The sequence below is a fragment of the Crocodylus siamensis genome, chromosome 2, assembly GCF_052110815.1.
Source record: "Crocodylus siamensis isolate JL-2025a chromosome 2, ASM5211081v1, whole genome shotgun sequence".
Lineage (NCBI taxonomy): Eukaryota > Metazoa > Chordata > Crocodylia > Crocodylidae > Crocodylus > Crocodylus siamensis.
In genome coordinates this window covers 198769573-198792468 of record NC_143396.1, presented here as the reverse complement: position 1 = coordinate 198792468, position 22896 = coordinate 198769573, and the positions used below count along the sequence as shown (strand labels likewise).

The window sequence follows — 22896 nt, the reverse complement described above, 5'->3', positions numbered from 1 at the left end:
GATGCCCAGGGTCTAGAATTCATTATTCTGTGACACTATATATCACAGATTATAGAGCATTTCTTCTTTTGTATGGCATTAGATATCAACTTCCAAATGTAGGAGCCAATATCTGGTGTTATTTCTCAGCATGTGAATTCCATCTACCCAGTCCGGGCTTTTATAAAAGTCTGCAGCTTTTGCTGACTCTGTTGCTGCCCATAGGTTTGCTTTAGCACCCCCAATCTCTTCTAGGAGCTTGAGGGCTTTACGTACAACAGTTTATGACTTTTAAGCCTCTTAAGCCTCCATGTTTGGCTCTTCAGTTAACAGCTGATGGAGCAGGTGATTTTTGTCATCTCTTCCTTCTATTGCTAGTAATGATGTTAGGGTCTGCCTTCTTAGATCATGTGGTCTAATGCCTGAGAGTACAAGGAGTACACCTGTGTGTAAGGTATGCAACCTATTACAAGTCTTGGCATACTGTTAAGTACTGTCAAGCTTTTAGGTGAGATAATTTCTGGACCATACAGCTGGGTCTAGAGACTTTACTAATGATCTGCTGAATGTGATGTTTACAGGTGAGGGAACAGTCTAATGCAACTCCTACATAGGTTGGGGTGTGCCCACAGGGAAGGATGTTGCAGACTACTCTAATATTCAGCATGCTCATGTCGAGGACTGTCCATGTGGAAGAATGAAGATACCAATTTATTGATGCTCAAGTTCAGGTGCGACTTACAGAGATAGTCAGATGAAAATGGGCACAAATCATTCATGATTTGTAACCTGATCTTTTTTTTCCACCTCCGTGGCTGGTAGTGAGTTCAAATAGTCTGCTGGAGATCATGGGGGCGATAGTAACTACCTTCTCATGGTGCCTCCTGTGAGTAGCTGTAAAGTGAAACTAAAAGTCACTACCAAGGCAATCAGACTTTCATTTTTCAGAGAAAATAGAAGTAGAAGACATGATAGGAAGATGTCATTGCAGGACAATTCAATGTGTATGCACTGGCTTTAATTCAGTCTTCATTTTAACTTTACAGTTCATTTTTAATATTGTAGGCATTTATAAAGAAATTCTCTGTTATCTGGTAAATTCTAGTCAAGTACCAATTTTAATAGTTTCTCAGTTTGTTTAATATTCAAATCTGAACAGTACTTAATACGAAGTAATTCAACCTTACATCTTAAACGCGGTATACTTTATAGTTACACATTTGTTCAGATAAACTACAAAATCAGGGGTCGACAACCCCCCACACACGTGCCAAGCATGGCACACAAGGCCATTCTTCCTCAGCATGTATTGGGGCCAGGGAGGCAGCAGCTGTTTGCAGCCTCCCGGCTGCAGCTGGCCCCAGCTCTAGGTAGCTGCTCCCAGCAGGAAGTTGGGATGCTTCAAGCCCTGCTGGGAGCAGCCTGGGCTCTGTGGCTATCAGCAGCTACTAAGAGCCGGGGCTGGCTGCAGCTGGGAGGCTACAAACAGCTGCTGCCTCCCTGCCCCCAGCCCCAATGGGCACAGTGCCAGCACCTACTGAAGTTGGAGCTGGGCAGGAGGGCAGCAGCTGTTTGTAGCCTCCTGGCTGCAACCAGCCCTGGCTCTGGGTAGCTGCTGATAGCTACAGAGCCCAGGCTGCTCCCATGGAAGCCCTGCTGCAAGCAGCCTGGGCACTGTGACTGTCAGCACCTAACTAGAACCTGGGCCAGCTGCAAACATCTGCTGCCTCTCCGCCCTGGCCCCAGCCGCCTCCCAGTTCCAAACCCAGCATGGGGCATGGGGCAGCAGGGCATCCTGCCATGTACCCCCTGTCCTCATTTTGTTTTTCTGGCATGCTGGCACTCTGGGACTTTCCAAGGTAAGCATTGTGGTGTTTTTCGGCACTCCGGCCAAAAAACATTGCCTACCCCTGTAATAAACAAACAAAATTTCAGGTATATCCTTCCAGACTCCATTATAGTTGAAAAGTAATTATTGGACATAAAAAATTAACATGTACAAGAAAAGGCAAAAATGCGAATTTCTATGAAAGAAAGTACCAGGATTGGTTTGATAGACCATATTTTCTTGCATACCACACCCCCATATAAAACAAGAAATCTTGTTTTTAGAAGGCAGGATGCAGGAAGTAAGATTTTCCCCAGTCATGACTTAGAGCTGATTTTTTCATGGAGAGGCTCCGCTGCTTCTCTCAGCCAGAAAATAGCAAAGGCAGAATCCCACGCTAACCTTTTCACAGTCAGTACCTATTGGCAGTAGTTTTTAGCTGCTCAGCCAAAAGCTACCGCCAATTCAGTAGCAGCTGTAAAAGGGTAAACACTGGACTTCACCCCTGATGCTTGCTGGCCGAGAGAAGCTGCAGCCATTTTGCAGCACAACCTGTCCATGATTCTACTCTTCCATACTTCTATGATAAAACCTCATTCATTCAAAACACACAGGGAACCAAAAATACATACTTTGAAATAAATGGGGTTAAACACAATATACCAATAGTAATTTCCATGTATGTAAATTACTATGGGTACACATAGACTTCGTTCACCCATTCATATTAAGATATAAGGCATGTCATAGACAAAATTTCAAATAGTCAAATTTCAGACTGTTTCTGCTGATGTGGGTACCATTTTGGGATCAGCAGCTACTTTCCTCTCTCTTCTTTTTACCACATCTGAAAGAGCAGTATTCTGAAAGCAACAGAAGTAACTAATAGTGGAGTGCCCCACTTTTCCTGCCACATTAGCATACAGAAATAGCACAGAGGAGTGGACAAATTTTGGAAAGATAGTTATACTAGATTTGGAAGCCATTTAGATTTAGGCCCTGTGTATAATGGTACTGATGAGCACAGAAATAACATGCTTGGAATTTACAAGTAACACCGAATATAAACTCTGCCAATGTAAAACTTAGTACAATTTCTACATACTCAGCCAGGAGAAAACTTCTCGTTGGCTAATGTAGTCAAACAGTTGCCTAGAGGCACTTTAAGTCTCAGAATTTTAAACTGCTACCTGTTTGATGTGTTAACTAACTACTCTAAGTCTACTGTAATATAGCCACTAGTTGGTAACCAGAATCCAAGAAAGGGACAATGCAATTTAATAAATTTACTCAATCTCTAGAACTCATGGCTTGGCATGTTGTCTAGAATATCATGTTAACATCCCAGGGAGAGGCTTGAATATATTAAATCAAGGCAAATAGAATTGATACAAGGGCCACAAGGAAAACAAAAGTAGTCATTTCAATAAAATGTAAAGAAAACACTATTTCCTTGTGGAACAGGGGCAAACTCCTACGCCCAGTCACAGTGCCAGCCTACCACCTGTCTTTGGGCAAGCCGCCTGCCTTCCCCACCTGCCATGCCTTATTGTTAAATAACTATGTTGATTGGGGTGGGGGGAGGTTGCCCTTCAAGTGCCCTGTGCTGTTCACAGGCGGTAAACATGACTCCCATCTCTCCCTATTATGTCCCATGCCTCACAGATGTTCCCTGTGAGTTGTGCTATGCTCCGGTGTCAGGCAGTCACCATGTAAGGACGTATAACCCAACGTTCTGCTGACATTCACTGGCCTCTCAGTGTGGCTGCGCCCCTACGGTCAAGCTGGGTGAGATCTGGCGCCCTTTCCTTTCCCACCTGCAACGACTTTGATGATATAGGAGATTCATAAAAGGGAGGTGGTAACTGCCCGGCTCACACCCAGATCAATCACAGGTACTACTCAGTGCCCAAAGCCCGGACCCAGAAACGATGGAAGGACCAGCCCAGAGCCAACTTTCCAGTTCCATCTTCTTTTTTTTTAATTTTTTCTTTTTTTTTTCCCTCAAAAGTCCTTGACCTTAGCCCTCCTCCTCCTTCTGGGCATCTGCAAGGTCTGGTGCCCTGTTGCCTGGGGCCGTTACCCCAGGATCTTCAGCAGTCCACCTTCCCGCCCTGGTCTCTTCTTTGGGACCTTAAAGCCAAACCAGAGCGGGCTTAATTACGGCAAGTGCTGCTTCCACAGCTGGCAATCCCCTCCGGAGCGATCAGCTGGGGATGGAGTGCAGTCCTCACTGTTTGAGGTTTCTGCCTACCCCCATTTCAGGCACAGAGCCTCTCCAGGGACCCGCTTCTCTTCTTTTCCTGAGCAGACACCTGCCCTTGGTCAGAACTCTTCGACCAGCTGAACGACATCCGTGGGAAGATCAAAGCAAAAGGGAAAAAAAGGTACAGAGAGGAAAAGAAAAAAAACCCAGCCGCAGCAAGCAGTTCAGGCAGAACCCTCACCTCCATGGTTCCCTGGACCCTTTCCTGGATCCCCTTCTGCCAGCTGGCCTCTGCTACCTCTTCTTTACTCCTGCAGCGAGGGTGTCACCGCCTCCTCTGAGTCAGACCAAGGGCTCACCCACACTTCCGGCTCCTTGGTTTTCTGGCTCTGCTCCTTTGGCATCCCCTCCTCCTCCGGCTTGCCCCCAGCCTCCAGATATAGCCGGCGCTGAGATTGCCTCCAATCCACTTCACCTGGCGTGGAAGTAAAGCTGGGCAGGTACAGATAGGGAGTTCCCGTTGTAGCCTGGACATTGCAACGTGAAGCGGTTCCTGTCCCTGGCCTCAGTGAGTACCCTCTGGGCTCTCACATCCAGCTTGAGGCCAGGCCCAACTCAGCACAGTGTTAGGCCTCTCTCATACTGCCCTGTTCAAAGGTCTCACTCATACCATCCCCCTCTCACTGGTGCCTCTCTCTCTCTCTCATGCCCCTTAATGGACCACATTCACCCCACTCTATTCCCTTGAGTGACCCTGGAGGGTCCGGCTTGGCTTTACACTCCTCACCCAGCCCTGGTGCAGTCTTTTGGGCCTATCCTGTAACCCTCATCTGAACGGTGGCTGGGCAATTAGCAGAACACTTGCCTGACTCTGCCCCGGCCCCTCAATGAGTAACACAACCCACTAGTTCACAATTTGGGGGCTGATGACTCACCCCTTTCACTTATGGCTCTGTCTCTATGCCACCTCTCACAGCCTCAGGCACCCAAAGACTTACCTTGACACAACTCTCGCCCATCGGCCACGGCCTTGATACAACTCTTGTCCCTTTCTGGGGCTCCAGGGTTTTACACCCCAATGGGCTCAGGTGTCCCTTGCATGGGCATGCCTGACCCCACTACCAACTCTGGGCTCAGGTGCCTCCCAGCCTGAGTGGGCAGTGCACGGGTATGCCTGGCCCCACTTCTCTCTGATGCTGCTTTAACCCCAGCCCCCGCTACCTGCCTTTAACTGGGGAGGTAACTGGCCTGGCATCTCTTCGGGACTCCCTAGCCACCAGGAGTCCCACCAGGCCACCCTTCCCTGGCAAGGTGCAATCTCAGGTCATGCCCAGCAACAGGAGCCTCCTGCCATCCCCCATAACTCATGCCCTTACCTCAAAGATGTTCCCTGAGCAGTAGGGCAACTGGGTGGTGTTGTTCCCTCAGCTGCTGGAAGTAAACTGCTGCCCCAGCCCTGAGGCAGTGTGGCAGAAGGCCACCTCTGTTTCTCCCCAAAAACTCTGCTCTGTGACAATCTGGTTAGAATGGGCCCAGCGGAGGAGGATACACACCTTACCCTATCTCTTTAGGTAACCTGAGCTGGATACATTCCTGAGGGAGGGGAGGAACCTGCTCCCTCTGCCTACGTGACTGGTATAACATACCCGGATGAGGGGCTTGCTCCCTGGGGAGCTAGGAACTGCCAATCTGCCCAGCAACTAGTGATGCATTTCAAATTGGTTGGCTGACAGCCAACAGGAGCTGGCCTCCATTGGACCACGTGAACAAGGTCACAGGGGCTATAAGTTAAGGACTGCCCAGGAGGAGGGGGCAGCAGCTATGAGGAAGACTCAAAGAGAGAAGAGCTGAACCATCTGAAACTTGCTCTCTCTCTCAAAACTCATGATCATGGAACTGCCTGCCTCCAGAGGGAATCTCCACCTGCCTCTGGATGATACTTAAGTAAGCTACCTGAGATCCAACTAGATATCTAGCTTGCAGTAACACAGATGTGTGATCTAAGTCTACTCAGCCATGGGAGTTTGCTCTATGGGATTTCTCCGATATTGCTCTATCCTGTACCCTATTCCAACCCTACCTCTTGTAAGCAATAAAAGTTCTCCTTTGTACCTAGTGTGGGAGACTTATTGGGAGTGGGTCTAGATTATGCCTTGGGGTCCCCTTGGTTCGGCTGACTAAGGGAGACCACTGCTTGTGCTTCTGGTTGAAGGAAGCATCCCAAGTTCTTGAAGTGAATCAAGTACCCTCAAGGGCTACTAGGCCTGTGTTTCCCAGGATGCACAGAGCCAGAATCAAGCCCAGCCCTGGGTGGTGGCAGCAGAACCCCCAGGGAGGCACTTGGAGCATGGAAGGTGGTCAGGCGCAGTGAGATGGGTGGCTCAATGCAGGCGTGCCCCCTACTGGCCTGCCACAGGCAGGATCTTAAAATGGCTGCTTCATCAGCGCTGTCTTGCCCCTGTCTGCTCTCCTCACCCACCTTCCTCCTTCTAATGGCTCAGGGTGGGAGGGAAGCTTCGCCTGCTGCTCATGCCACAGGCTCACTCAGAGCCTGCAACAGCCCTTAAGTGGTGACCACCCCGCTGGTGCTCCACCACACCTTGGTTAGATTATTGACTGACTGACTCAAGAGCATTTAAATATTGTAAGATTATATTACAGATGTCCACTGAAGTGCATTTGGCAGCCTAGAAAAAAAAAAAAACACGAGCCCAGTAGAATTGCTATTTTTTTAACTCATTGAAGAATTTGTGATTTGAATGTACGTATAACCTAACACAGAGTTTGGCTACATAAAGGTACAGTACACTTAAAATAATAAGGCTCTTACACTTAAAACAATAAAGCTATTGTTATTGGGGTAACAATAACAATAAGTGTACTGGCCAGTCAGGCTCCGTTTTGGGGCAACATGCGCTACCATGTGCCAATCTGGTTTTTTTCTGCATGGGTTTTTCTGACCCTTGGATTTCCTGCCTTGGGGCACTGGGTTGGGACTTACCATTGATTTTTAGGGGTCCTGGTACAAAAAAGTTTGAGAACCACTGTTCTGAGGAACTCATGGTTATTACAGCTTTAGTCTCCACAGTATAATACAGTAGCTATCAGAGAACTGTATTTTGCCAAGTATTCAGATCCATAGTCAACCCATCTTGAAGCATCCCTAGATTAAAGTATGCTTTTCTATAGCAAAACTTATTCAGGGTATCAAAATTTTAACCTCATTCAAGTGATTTGAGACAACTTTGTGAGTTCCCCTACAGATTCTAGAAAAGTGCTTATCTTAGGTTATCTGAGGGTTTATAGTTCTTTTCCCATTGATCCAGTACTTTATTGAAAGCGTGGTCACTATCACACTGTAGTTTAAAACGATGGGAATTTGAGGAGATTCTGCTTTCCATTTGAATCATGTATGAGAACCAAAATCTGCAGGTCTTCTGATGCTACAACAGGATTTTTTTACTCTTATTTAAATAAAAGTTAAAACATCCAGGACACTGAATGAACTCTTCTTAGATTATCTAGAGCAGGGGCGGGCAAGTATTTCAGGTGGAGGGCTGCTTACTGAGTTTTGGCAAGGCAGCCAGGGGCGCATGACAAGCAGCCAGGGGCAGATAAATACTAACTTTCTAAAATTTTTAGGGGCCCTGTGGGCTAGATAGAATGGCCTGGCGGGCCACATTTTGCCCACCCTGATCTAGAGTTTATCTAATGACTATGTAATGAAAAATATATAAAAAAAATGCGAGCATGGTCCCTCTCAACACACACACACGGTGGAGTACCTTTCTCACTGGACTCGGGAATCAGGATCTCTCTTCCATGCTCTCCTTTTGGTCCCATTCCTTTGTCCACTGCCAAGAATGAAATGTTCAATCTCTTCCTTCCCTGAACCACCCTTGCCACTGATGTCAAAAGCAATTTTCCATTTATTTAAAAAAGGCCAGAATTGACTCAATTTGTGGGCCCCTTAAGAACGAACCGCCAGTTTCTGAGGAGCTGAAGTAAAGCTGGAAGTTTACAGTAACTGAAGCCTTAAAGGTATACCATTTGGGGCAGAGTACATCATTCTCTACCCTCTTGGTGCAAATTCATCTGTATACCTTACTGAGGCAGGAATTTCTTTCTTCTGCTAAGAAGACCTTCTCTTAAGATTTAAGGGGCCTCTACTGAAACTTTCTTGATGGTTCTTCAAGCCACATTAATAGGGTTACAAGCTTTATGGGGAGTGGGCCAATGGACTCAGGAAAAAAGTATCTTCCTTCTTTTCATGCTATCAGCTTCCAGTCTAATCCCAGAGAAAGACGCCTGCTCAGCTACCTTGGACAGACTTTTTACAAACCACCAATTGTGAACTTCACCTGTCAGTTCTGCCAACATATGGATTGGTTGAGCAGTGGAAAACATTTCTTGCCCTTCAGCTTCCTCTTGGTGTCTCTGTCTGCTTGAGGGATAAATAGAAGTGCTACCTTTCAAACTTTCTTCAGAAAACTAATTTTATAGAGAAATATCTTGAAAGCAGTGAAGAAGTGCAGTGAAATTTTTCATCAGACCTTCTTTTAAACTACAGAGAATAAATCTGTTATAAAAAGTGGCCCCTTTGAAACTCCTACTTGTTGTATGCTGAAGACAAAAGGATAGTGGAGACCTTTTCCAAATTGGCAGCCCTAAGCAAAATTCAGAGCAAAGATCTAAGCTACACATGGGAAAACAGCCGAGACACCTGTGAAACACTCTCATATATATTGGACAAAAATACATTTCAGAATAAAACTGTATAATACCTAACTACATATAATAAAGACTTTAAAAATATTTGAGTATTAATTAATAGGCGTAATAAATGTTGACTGCATTTTAGGTAAGGTTAGCTTCAAAAAATATAAAACTACAATACTTACATAACTATGATTCTTAAGGAAATTTGAAGGACTGCTTGTATAGACTTTGTCTCCTTCCAAGCCAATTACTCTTTTACAGATATTTGATTTTGGGTCACTTGGGCTTTTTGCAATTACAATGTCACCTCTAAGGAAACAAATTGACAGAAATGTCAGTATAAATAAGTATCTGAATGAATATGTACATATGTAAAAGTTATAATCTTTCAATTAAAAATATTTACTCTGTTTCTTGATGATGAACCACTGAGTACAATTCTCAAGGGACATGGGCATAAGGCCTATCTAAGAAACAGTATGTGTGTCATTCCTGGTGAGAATCAGTCCCTAACCTCCTGTCTGGACACAGCATCAAAAGCTCAGTGTAAAATAGAACAAGACAATCTAAAAATAGAAACGCTTATTCAGCTTGGTGGTAATGTGTTTAGAAGCACACAAGGGATTTTCAGCTTTTTGGCCAAACTCACAAAAGAGCTATGCAGTATGTCCCAGGGAAACACTAACTTCAGTTGTTTTGTAATTCTGATTATGTTCACTAAAAGCAAAACAACTAATCTGTCTTCTTTCTTTGAGACAAAGTTCCTTGTAAGTCAAGGAAGGTACAAAAACAAACTAAAGGTAGAGGAGTACAGGGAAAAGACACAACACCAATCTATGATAAGTAAATCAACGTACTTTTGAATGCTGTAAAAATGGCGGCTAAGGTTGTCCAAAACAACAATATCATAATTTTGAATTGTTGGCTGCATTGAAGGTCCAGAACACTGCAAATTAAAAAAAGAAAAAAAAAAACCCTTGTTGAAAAATAGTTCAACTCAAATACTGAAAAGATTAAATTATTTTTAAAGAAGTTACCAAAACATCATAACATGAAGAAATAGGCCAAATCCTCATTTGTGGCCAAGAAGTGTATTATACTGTTGAAAAGGATGGGTATAAAGATGTCTTCAGAGCTTTTACAACTGTCATGTCATTATAAGTCAATCCACTCTGGTCTCCACAAAATTCACCACCTGCCAAAGGGCCAATACAGGAAATTAAAAGCGGGGGCCCCTTTCCTCATTCTCTGTGAGGGTGACCTAGAAGTTGTGGAAGTAATTCTGTCCCCCAAAGATGATTACTTTGGGGGGTGGGAAGCTAGATTTGCTAGGTTTTTAAAGGTTTTATCCTCAATATAGAGAACCAAAAAACAGCTACAACCCAGCAGCCCAAAGATTAGCAACAATTGCCTTCCTAAGGAGTTATTAGTGGTCCATATCTTATGAGTGACTGAGTACCTCTTCCAGGCTGCTCAATAACTTTCATTTGCTTCAGTGGACCATGAGAAGAATTCTGCAAGAATTTCTGCAAGAATTCTGGCCTGAAGTTGAGATATTTTTTGAGACAGAATCTTGAAGCCAAAAAGTGAAAGTTCAGTTAACGTATATAATTGTTTTTAGAAAAAGCTGTTCAATAACAGACTTAAAAATGTATCTGCAAAAATGAAGCACAATTTTAAAATATCTATAGTGTTAAAACTTAGTACACAGTTCTTCCTTAATAAGCTATTCATTTTTACTAGCATGAAAACAGAAATTACCACAACGATTCCTCCAACATACTCAAAGGCACAGTGTGCTATGCAGCCATACTGAAGGGTATATCCAAGAAGTCTGAAGGTTTTTCCCAGGACATCTTGAAACATAGTACAGGGTTTGCTTGCAGTGGACCCTAATACATATAAATGAAAGTTGCATAATTAGTTTTAAGCTAAAAATAAACATCCAACAAACTCTAGAAATTGTATTTAATATTTTAGAAGTCAGATAACATGCAATGTTTTTAAATTAATGAGAATGAAAGGTACAGGTCATTAGAAATACCTAAAAAGATTAATTCATTCAGAGAGGAAGAAAAAAAAAAAACTCACCCATGCTCTAGAACTATATGATATTTAACCTGTGATGTCATTAAAATGCAGATGATACTCAGTATTGTATTTATTTTTACCAGACCAAAATAATGCAGTTGACTGAAAATCCTAGTGCATAACAAAGTAGGTTTGGGTAAGGGTGGTAAATGGATCATTGCAATGTAGTTTGTGATCACATGCAAAAAACAATTGCTAAACTTAAGCAGAACACAGCAGCCTCTGAGAAGCATATTATACCTCGCCAAAAAGCTGTATGGTACAATTCAAAGTGCTGATTCGGATCTCAAAAGCCTTGGGACTGGAGTCTTGCATAAGCTTCAGACCATCTCTCTCATACCTACATCAGCTGGAGAAATACCATCTTAGGGAGCAGACAGACTGTGGGCAGAGATTTATCATTTGTCAATGGAACCATGGTACCAACTCTATCCCATACTGAGTAGGATTCCAGGGTCAAGTTACCCCCAAAAAAACAAGCACCAAATGGCCATGGGATAAAGACACAACAAGCATGTAGTAAGTTCTCCCTTCTTTCCTTTTAAATTGGTATAATTTGTTCATCTGTCTAAACACTAACTTGTGTTATTTCTGGGACATAATGAACCAACTGTCACAGACTGAAGGATGGGAGAAGCTCACAGAAGGGTTATTTTCATGCATTTCTGGGAAGGAGGCTCCCTTGTTTTACTGAGGTCTGAACTGTTTTCAAAGTGAAATCTGGAAGGAAGAAGATATCTTAACACAGGCATCAGTTGCTTTCCAATAAGAACTAAGGAAGGATACCTACAAGCCAGGAAGAGAAGTCCTACATCTGGGTTGGCTACCACTTCCCTACTAACAGAAAAATAAAGTTGGGTATTTATATTGGTAGTCTCCATGCCACAGTAAATTGTATTGAACTTAGAAGAGAAGGCAAAGTACGCATAAGCAAGAAGGAGATACATTTATTAAAATTATTAAAAGCACTGAATATTATGAAGTATCTGCGTAAGTGGCATTTTACGTAGTAGTTCAGAACTAGGGTTTCAGTTCAACAAAGCATGTCATGTAACAGCTAACTTTTATTATACAGTGCTTATTGCTCAGATAAAACAAAATTTGGGCTACCACAGAATTTTGTGAATGTGCAACTTTTAACAGTTACACCTTATGAGCTGCTGAGTGCCTCCTGACATCAATCTGAAATCACAAAAATGCTGGGATCTTTAGATAAATGAAGTCTTAAAAAAAGTCTCTGCTTTAAACTGGGTGCACATTTTTGATAAGATAACATACGTTCGTAAGTTTAGAATATATATCTAAACTTATGAAACAAATCTAAACTTACGAAAGTATGTTATCTTATCAAAAATGTACATACAGTTTGAAGCAAAGATTATATAAACAAACTCAAATGACAAGATTGCACCTTAGCAGTAACTTCTTCAAGATTTGGTACCTAATTAATATGAAGAACTTTGGAACAAGAAGTCATTCACCAGTAGCAGTGATTTAAAGATTTTGGTCCAATTTACTACTAAAGTTATACAGACAGAAAACTAAGGTAATCCAGTGGACAATTAGCTCTTTAGCAGCACTATTCACATTGAAAACAGTTTACCAAATCAGACCCAGTATATTAGACATCACAGAAATCTCACTGGGAAAAAAAAAAAAAGACAAGATTTATCTAAATAAAATGCAACATAAGGAACAGAACAAAATTCAGGGTAAGAAATAAATCGGGAAACTTGCAGTTTTAGAATGTGGTAATTCTCTTCATTACATTTTGCAATAATCCCCAAATACCAACTTTCAAAGAACTAAGTTTTAAAGTAGTAAAGACTTCAACCAATAAAAGCCTACCAAATCAGGACCTCAGGTTCTATAATTTTAGTTTACCTAAATAATAAATGAGGTTACATAAACAGATTGTCTCTTGCTTTGTTGATCATTCTGGACTTATATAAAACTATAGTGAAATTAAAGCAACAGCAAAATCATTAATTTTGGAACCTAACTGGAACTGTTTGAAAGCAAGCACATAAGTAGATGGTGTTATTTTCCCAAAGCTTCTGGGGAGAAAAAAAGTGAGGAAATTTTTTTTTAATACAGTTTAGCACCAAGTGAGTATTCCAAAATTAAATTTTAAAATGAGAGAAAAATGCCAACAAAGTTCCAAGAGCAACATTAACTCAACTTTGTTGTGTTTCCAGGTGAAATCCTGCGTTCTCCAAACATAACAGAAGTTTTGCTCTCAAATGCAATGGAGACAGGATTTATGTCATGCCATTTTATTGTTTAAAAAACATACAAGATACCTTTGTTATATTAAAGGTATAGAAAATACTTTGTATGTAATATAGTCAAGTTAATACAGAGAGATAAATTCCATCATCTGCATATTATTTTAGCTGTTTGACATGTGCAAAACAAGAACACACTATTATAGCTTTAAATCCTCTGTTTCTCATTTGTATAAAACTATATACTTATATGGAAGTGTTGTCTGAATGAAGGACTTAAAAACGACTAAGCTTTAGTTCTTTGCTTTTACCATTTACTTGTAGAAAGTAAGAGTAGAAATAATAATTTTGACAAATGTTTCACTTTTATCTAGTTCCTTATTCTGAAAGGATTTACTCAAAACGTTTGATGTGAAAAATAACTAGAAAGCTGTGCACGTTAGCTAATCATTTAGCATATTTAATATATTTTGCAATGGAGTACAATGTAACAAAAATATTTGAATCCCATAATAAAACTCCCAACAAATTTTTCAGTTGCCGATGGTCCAGATATTACATAAAAGGGTAGAAACTCATTAATTTATAAAGAAAACAAACCATGCAGAAACTTGTAGACTATCAACAAAATCTTAAAATCAATTATTTGCCTAACTGGCATGGGCAATGTCTGTAACATAATATGTGCAGAAAGTCTTGTGTAAACTGACACTTGAATGGCTGCATTCTGAACTAATCGTACTTTTAAGAGTTATTTTGGACACCCAGAAAATGTGACTTGCTGTAATCAACACAGGAATCAAAGGTTTGATGTCAGAAATGGACACTCTTCACCTAGAAATGTTTTGTAGGTGATAAAAGAAGATTGAGTGGTAGCAGATCAATCAATCAATCTTATAACAAGTATGAATTAACGAGCACAACTTTTGCAGCAAAAGTTGTACTGGTATCTGTATGTGGAACCTCCAGAAAGGTTGCCTCAGAAAGCAAGTTGAACCTAACAGAAGTACACCTTAACATAATACTTTAGAGGGATCTTATTCTGAAACTTCATGTTACTATATGGTTATTTTAGAACAGCAGAGAGATTTCAGGCATCCGTGGATTGTCCAGTTGAGATGACAGGTAAATCAGAGTTACGTACCATTTAAGGTGTTTTGGTTATATTATATTAAATATAAAAATTTAACTTGAACACCATTGGTGACAGAAGCACATAACAGTGTTAATAGTGAGAAAAAGAGAGTAAAGAAAAAGGCTTAGTGTTGTGCCCCTGTCCTCACTGTTAAGTAGATGGAGTTTGTTGTTGTCAAACCAGGGTTGGCAAACAAGATCTTCTCATCATGGGCAAACCTTGTTTTTTGCCATGCAAGATAAAATTAAGTTCTGCTGTGGGTCTACTGACTGAAATAACTTCTGATAACTGAAAACCATGAGTATTTATGTTTATTCCACCAGGATACTGCATGATTCATGGTACAATGTTACCAAGTACCACCAGTTCATTTTTCGGTCTAAGTTGTAAGGTATACACCCAACAGTAGCTATGCAGAACACAAACTTAACTTACTTCCACCTCACCCCCTATATGTCCCTGAATACCACTTCCAAGTTTATCTACAGAAATTCAGAACCTGTTAAAACAACAAATAGCGTCGTCTGTTGCAGCAACCCTGTTATGAAACTGTCCCGCAATCAAGGGAGAGTAGATAGAATTAAGAGGTCTAAAGTTTAGTACCTAGCTCTCTTGCCTGGACCTAATAATTCTTTAACTCTTCAACACTTTTATTAAGTGAAGTCTTGCTCCACTATCCAAGCAAATAGAGAACTACCATTACTTCTGTTTCATATAAGCAGTACTTGAAGCCAAATGAATTTTAGTTAAATGCTCAAGGCATTTATTGCTAACTTCTGCATGAAGCTTAACTGCTATAAGTACTCCAAAATTAATATCACATTGATAATATTTAGACACAGTATATATTTTGTACATATTTTTAAGCAAGGGGATTAATTCAGATCTCTTTCCCAACTAGTTTGTTTATTAACCTGCTGAAAAGAATACTTAAAATAATTAAAATCTCAATACAAAGCTTCCTGGTAGCTTTAACTACTAAGACTTCAGTGAAATCCTACTTCATTTCTATAATAAACTGGTAAGGCCTAGTTCAATGAAAAAACCCTAGACATGCATTTTAAATTAGCTTAAAATAAATTTTTAAAATACTTGTAATTTCTGTACTCAAACATTAGCTATATCAACTAATGTATATTTCCCTGAAAAAAACCATCAGTACACTATTTTGAAAAGCAAATTATTTACTATTCAGAAATAAGTGGCTTAGCATCTTCAGGTGTCAGATCATCCACATAGTTTGCATTAATACAAAGTCCTATCAACTGACAAGACTATGGAAGATATGAATATAATGCAATATGTACGATAAAATAAACACATTATTATTTAAGTATTCAAAAAATAGACCATATTCAGATTAACACAGTTGTTATATAAGCATCCTTCTCATACAACTATAAGCATAAAGCACTAATATTTTACACCTATTTCCAGATACTGCTTGAATCAATTGCAGAATTTCCCCTCTTAGTTTTTAACCTTAAAACAGTTTCTGGAAGTTTTTGGTGGAGTTATACGGAATACAATTTAACGTTTAATATTTTACAAGAAAAGCATAATTTATTTTCTGCTGAAAATAAAAGACAAAATGTAATGTCCATTAAAAAAAAACAAACAAAAAAGTCACCACATCCTATGCCTTCATCACTTCATTTTTTTTATTATTTATAAAATTAATCACAGCTAGCAGGGTAGAAATCACTTTGAGCTTCATGAATGACATCCAAGAGATGGGAAAGGATTAGTTCTCAGTTGCTGCCAGTTATAGCGCCAGGTGGCTTTTTCTGCAGTGAAGGTGTTACCGATAATCCCATTACATTGGTACTAAATCTTGCAGACATCAAAATTATCACCAAGGTTCCTTTTCATCCCATCCTTTCCAAATGACTGGAAGTCGCTTCACCTGAAAGAAGTCAAATCCACATGCAGCTGCTGTTTTAGCAGCCAGCGGACTCCCTGAGAATGCCAATCGTGATCCAATTTCGCTGTGCTGGTGGCCCCCTATTCCCTGTCCAATAATACATCTGTTAAAAAATCCTACAGCTACAAATCAAGTTTAATCCTACCAGGGACCTCATGTTGGTCTTGTCTTCCAAAAAGGCAGCAGGTTTTGCTGTATATCTCTGCTAGTGTCTGGGGAATACCCTTTAAATCCCAGCCCTACTTAGAAGAATAAGCTAAGGATCACAAAACATGACCTCAAAAACCCTGATATGACTATATTCTGACCCAGAGGCATTCATTCTAGGTGAAGATTAGAACTTTGCATAATAAGATTACACAGCAAGTGAATGATATCAAGGGACTATCCATATGCAGCCGCCTGGTTTTCTATAGACAGCCTGTGCTCTGCAATATGCAGTGCAGACGAAACAGAGCTTGGTCTTTCTAGCCGAAATAAAATAGATTCACATAAATTAGTTAGCCATTTCCAGATTCCTAAATCCCCTATTACATCTTTTATTGACAGCTCCTGTGAGGATAGCAAAAATGTTATTCTTTTTATTCTTTGCTTCTGTAACAATCACACTCTGTAAGTGAAAGGTACATAGATTATGTCCAGAAATTAACATCTTGTTTGCTGTAATCTTGGATTACAATTGACTGTGTACATAATAAAATTAAGAAATCAATGGACAGATGTATTATCTCCCTATAGCCTATGGCATTGTCTAAGAGGACAAGTTAACATTTTCTGCCAATATCTTAAATGCAAGGAATACAAAGCAGCAGCCAATAAAAATACAGCTAAATAAAATATTATGATGTCCACAGAAGAGACTTCTTGTTACAGTAAAGATGCTGAGATATATTTAATTTAAAAATAATGAAAATATATAGTGTCAGTATTTTTCTTGCAACTTAAATCACATTTTTTTTGTTGAGAGAGAATTTATCAATTTTCCCTAATATGAGGAATCCAATTTCATTACTATCTTTATCCTTAGAGCATTACCGCAATTTGCTTCAAAAATTTTTGCAAAGATTACACTGGATTTTTTTTGTTTCAATGTAAGTAGTAAAACAATAAAACCTGACCTGACTATTCAAACCTAATAAAACAATAAAACCTGACCTGATTCCGGTCAAATGTTTATCTGTATTTTGGCTACCATTTCATACAAATGCAAATTAATTTTATACCAAGGTTTCTATGGGAAACTAACATTACATGAGTCAGAAAAGTAAAATAGTGCATCGCATTTAATGGGAGAGGTATGTTCCCCATCAAACATAAGCAGCCACTTTACAAATATAAAAATGAGAATGATGTAAAACATTTATACCATTCCAGAAATCAGAATACCTTGTTAAATAAAAAGTGTGTTCTGTTTAGTTAGTTATTTATTCCAGAAGAGGAAAGTGTTTGTCTCCAATTGTATCAATTTCTGTAAAAAGCAATACTACAAAAATAATGAGCAAGACAATCCTCCGCTCATAGAAAAACCCCTACATAGGGATCAAAGAAAGAAAAACAAAGATTCTCTTCATTAAGTTTTCACCAGATTTTGCATGTAGGATAGTGGTAAGACTTGGTTTAATTATTTTTCAGTTGTAGAAAACATACTGGGTTTAGGCCTCAAAGTGAAGATCCTGAGAAATTTGCTGGAGGACAGGACTGTCTGTTCCTGCACATTAGTCCTATCACCATCCCTCACAGCATGTCTTCATTGAATACTCCTTCCTCAACTGACCTCATGCTAACATGCAGCTAAATCCTGCAAGCCTTTATTCAATCCTTTGGAGTGAATGAAGCTACTCAAATGAGTAAGGACTACTTACATGAGGAGGAGGCTGATCTTCCAGGTTTGTGGAACAATTGTCACCACTTGCCTTGACAGGGTAAACAGAATTCTCAACAATTTAACTGTGCTGAACAGTACACTGCACTCATGGATAGGTGTATGCTAGAAATTGCATCTTCTTCCACAAGAGCATATATTAGCCTTTACCGAAGCAAAGGTATCCACTTGATTGACAAAACATCTAATCATTCATGGCAAGTTTCAGAGATCTTGGGGCTTTTAAATTATTTTTTCTAAAATGTCTTGTAAGATTGAGATCCTACAGACAGATACATAGGACAACATGACCCATTTCCCAATGAACTTAAAGCATAATACAGGAGACCACCATTTATATCCAAACTAAGAATACCCCACTGTGGCTACATAGCAAGTTTCAACTAATTACAGTACTTCTAGCCCAGCTTTCAATAAGTAAACTTTCTTGAGGTGAATGAACCTTTAGGGGAAAAAAAATAGAAATATTTAAGTGAGTTAAGGCCACTAAGCCTCATTTCAAAACCAATTTAGGCACTCAAAAGTCTATGGGATTTAAAAGCCTAACACTGCCACAGGCAGTGACAGTCTTTCAAATGTCTGGGTCACTTCTGACAACATGTGCATACTTTGAAAATATTAAAGAATTAAACTCTAACTCTAAGGTATGTTCTAAAACCAGGAATTAGATGTACCAACAGGAAAATAATAACCTGTTTAGGAAATGCTTGCCTCTTATCAACAGGATTATTTGCTGTAGAAAACAAAACCCTCCCAACACAAGCAAGCAATCATTTTATCTTCATCATCAAGCAAAAAAATGGGATAGAAGAAAGTCTTAAGGATTTTGGTTGGTTTAGCCTTATGTCAATTGTTGGTCACCTGTATGGTAAGTGAGATGGTTTGGGAAGTATTCTATGATGGTTTACTACATTAAAACCAAAATCATAAAAAGGAAGACGTGTAGCAAATTTGATTTAAGAATGACTATTAACATTTATAAATTGTCAAAGTAAAAAACAAAAATAAATTTGATTTCAGAATTTCTTAAAAACTGTAGTTATCTTAATAAAAAACTAGTTATAGCAACAGTAACATAAAAGATCGCTCTGCATGCTCCCTATCCATGTTCTTTCTTAGTTAAGAATACAGCCTCATAATAAAATAAATGTACTTTCTTTGTGTACCAAGTTAAGTGCTAACACTAACACACTCATATTCTAGACACACTGAAATGAATGGGGCCAGAATTTCATCCTTCATTTTTTAAGTGTGCATTTTATCTACACAAGGAAATTGGAACAAGATGAATGCAAACAAGCTTTCCCAAATTTCCTTTTTTCCTATTAAGCCTGAATAAATAAAGACAAATATATGTTTGTAGATTCTGATTCTGTACTTTTAGTTCTTTATAATGTAACTTTTACAATAATCACTCAAATCATATAGTACTTAGCTATGAATTTATATAGTGAAAAAGCATATTGATTCTAATTCATATCTGTAAAATTTCAGTTATTCATTATTTGTTTTTTACATAATCATATTTTAAAGTTCTTCTCTATTTACAGACACGAGCATTAAAAATAATACTTTTCAAACATCAATAGATGAGTGCAATGATATTCAGCCTAAGTTAATCCCCAGACATCCAAATCCATGAATAAAAATTCATCAGTTTTAAATACACTGAGCCTATTAAGCAAGAACAAAAGCATATGCACAAAAGAGCTTTTAATATATTTCAAAGCCCACAAGAGCCATGGTCTCATTAAAATTATAAATTACACAAACATGGAATGAAGATTCAAACTGCAGCGCAGCTAAGCAGATTACAGAAAACCCCGCGTTCCATATGATAACACACCATGGCCCTCCCAGATGGGGGCTTGGAACAAAAAGGCCATCACTGCAGCTAGGGAAAACCTCCTTGTGATCTCTGGTTTCTGTTCAGCAGATGACAGCCAAATAATATGTTGATTATTCTGTTTGTGCTGCTAAGCTTGTAAGATGGAATAAAAGCGATATGATCTATTGTGAACTCAATGCTAATGTGTTGTTCCACTCATAAATAATATACTGAATTTATTTTGAAACTCTCTTTTTATCTGAGATTCAGTTTTTAAATGCATGAACTAAAATAAAAAGCCAGCATAATTTGATTTTTTTTATTATTTAATTTGATGTTTTTAAGTCAAAAATGTAGCTGACATAATGCAGGCACCATTCTAAAATTTAGCACAATGATTAGGCATTAAGGATCCTGTTCTGCAAGGTGCTGAACATCCTCTACTTTCATGAACATAAATGGTAGTACAGAAAACTTAGCTTGAAAGATAAAACCAGCATGGTCACATTGTAGCAAAGGCAGTTACCAAAATTCAGATCATGTCAAAGGTGATACAGACACAAGAACTAGTTTGCAACTGTACAGCACATAATCTTATATTTACCCTCATCTGCAATATTTCATGAAATGTTTTATGAATTGCCCTAACCATTAATCAGCTTCATACTCTGTTATTTAAAGCCTCTAACTTTTTAGAAGTACGAAATAGCACCAGTGATCATCTCCTGTCTAGTCTGAGTTTTCTTATATGGATTGCCCCAAAGCAGACTATTTGGTATACTGCATTTTATCCTTGCAATATTTTTTTTCAAAGTGGGAAGAGGGGAGAAGGGGTGGAAGAAGGGTAGAGGGTAGCAGCATATGATTTCTGTTTAGGATTCCTACTATGCACATTCCCAGGCCCACTGGCAAGAGGTAGTGTACATGAATAAGTTTATACATACCTTATTTAACATGAAGACTTCACAGACTATAGGAATCGGACTGGGAAAAGAAGCTTAGATACAGCAGAAGAATCTAACAGTGGACTGTTTTATATAGTATATATGCATCAGAGGTGGGAAGGAAGTAAGGATATGATACAAGTGAACAGGAACTTCTATGCAAAAACTGAGTTGGTAAATTTAAATTGACATCGTACAGAATTTTATTTTAAAAATCTCACCCCTGAAGTTTGTATTATGAAATGAAAGCAATCCTATTTGTGTGCATTAGAACTTAAAAGGTTAAAACCAGTATTAATTTTAGTAGTTTTGCCTGGAAAAAAATATCACTTTAGAAAAAATAACATTAAAGGAATATTGACTACATGCCAGACAGATGCATAATCTCCTTATACAAAGTTTTACTGTTTGTGAGTGCAAAGTTTTTTTATACTCAGAATGCTTTAAAAAATTTAAAAATCAGCTTTGTAAAACAGGTCCTGAGAGTTGGCAATGGTATAAAAAATAAGAAGTGAATAAGCATGCGAGTGCATATGAAGTCTGTCAGTACCCGGTTTGTTTCCTCAGTTCATCCAAAGGGATGATGAGAACGTGCTGCTCAAGAATTTCTGCTAAATAAAATTTCATAACATAAAAATCTGACAAAAAGGTCATTGCCTTTCTCTTCTTGACCAGAGAATTGCTCTGACAGATACAATTCTGACTTAGAAAATACAGGTAGGAGATGTCAGATTATCTCAGAATGAAGCATTTTTAAACTTTTGGGATAGAGTCAGAAGGCTCTAATGAGAATTTACTCCTTCCACTGCTGGGGAACAATGTCATCACCAGGACAAAAAAGAAAGTATGCAGAAATAATAATAATAATATATTTTTTTTAAAATCAAGAAATCTTGATTGTTTTGTGGTTGTGGTATAGAAAACAGATATGTCTAATCATATAATCTCTGCTGTCTAAAGATAAAGCTAACAACCTAGTGGTAAGAACATAGGTGTGCCTACAATGTACATACTTGCTATAGCAACAATGTGTTTCAATTTCCCTATCACTAAACATTATGAAGAAAGAAAAAATGAGGTAATCTTAAACCTAAAAGCCAGAATTAATGCACTGGAGCAAAAAAAAAAAAAACACTGCTAAAATTGCACATCTGGCCAAGTTTCTTTTACATATGTATCTTTCAGAATATGCATCTCACAGAACTGTTATATTTATAAGGTTTTGGCAATACACGTGACAACTATAGTACCCAAGTTAAAGCTAGTTCAGGTACATCTATACAAGCTGCGGTCAGACCTGACTGCAGAATAAATATACCCATAGCACAGTGTGACTCAGTCTTAACAGGCTCAGAAGCAGGGATGCCAACACAACACAAATGTTTTTACTGACAATCTGAAAACTTACTGACAACCAAACTTCGTCCTAACCTACTTTACGTAATGTAAATGTAACCCTTCTGCCAGATTCTGGACAAGGGTCACGTTCAAACCATAGCAAAAGAGTTTGGTTGTCAGGAAAAAGTTTGCAGATTATCAGGTTAAAAAATATATTGGGTTGGCAACCCAACTTAACTACAGCAATAATTTTACACCCTGCTACCCCCACCTGAAGCACCTTTTCCTCATCACCCAACTGCATCCCACACCACCCTGCCCCTCCTCCAGTCCATACCCAGCCATACTCATACCAGACCCACTCCCCCCATCCCAACACTTCCTCCCCTAAGAACCACAGTCTGCTTCCATGCCACCCAGCAATGTTACAGGCAGGCAGAACCCAGTACCAGCATGTCACTAGGGGTTGGGGAATGGGTCAGAGACTCCCATGAGCCACAAAACCTGGAGAACAGTGCTGTGCTTCTGCTTGGACACCAGGTAGCACTACTATGCTCTATCTGTGCTTCAACACTGCCTTCAGCTTCTTTCACACACCAGAACTTCAATTAGTTCTGATTTCTTGGTGTTTTATGGATGGCTCCAATTTTACAGACATGCCTTTTTTTAGCCTGGTTATTTACAAAGCTTCCATACATTTACAGACAATTATCACCACTGCTCATGAGCTACATAAGTAGTCAATGTTAACCAAAAAACAATATAATTCCACTTATATTACTGGATTTATAACA

General features: G+C 39.1%; 1 protein-coding gene across 2 annotated transcripts in view; it reads right to left on the bottom strand.

Moving 5' to 3' along the window:
* Positions 1-22412, bottom strand: part of IMMP1L (inner mitochondrial membrane peptidase subunit 1) — a 59508-nt gene extending 37096 nt beyond the window's left edge. Inside the window, exons 1-4 of one of the 2 annotated variants that reach the window (XM_090032801.1) lie at positions 11064-22412; positions 10494-10624; positions 9590-9678; positions 8915-9041 (exon numbers count right to left, since the gene is read on the bottom strand). In XM_090032801.1, coding sequence (XP_089888927.1) covers positions 8915-9041; positions 9590-9678; positions 10494-10598 — 321 coding nt within the window. In that variant the 5' untranslated portion in view covers positions 10599-10624; positions 11064-22412. The remainder of the gene's footprint in view (positions 1-8914; positions 9042-9589; positions 9679-10493; positions 10625-11063) is intronic. The other variant, XM_090032799.1, reaches the window with a different exon arrangement.
* Between the last annotated feature and the right edge of the window lie 484 nt (positions 22413-22896).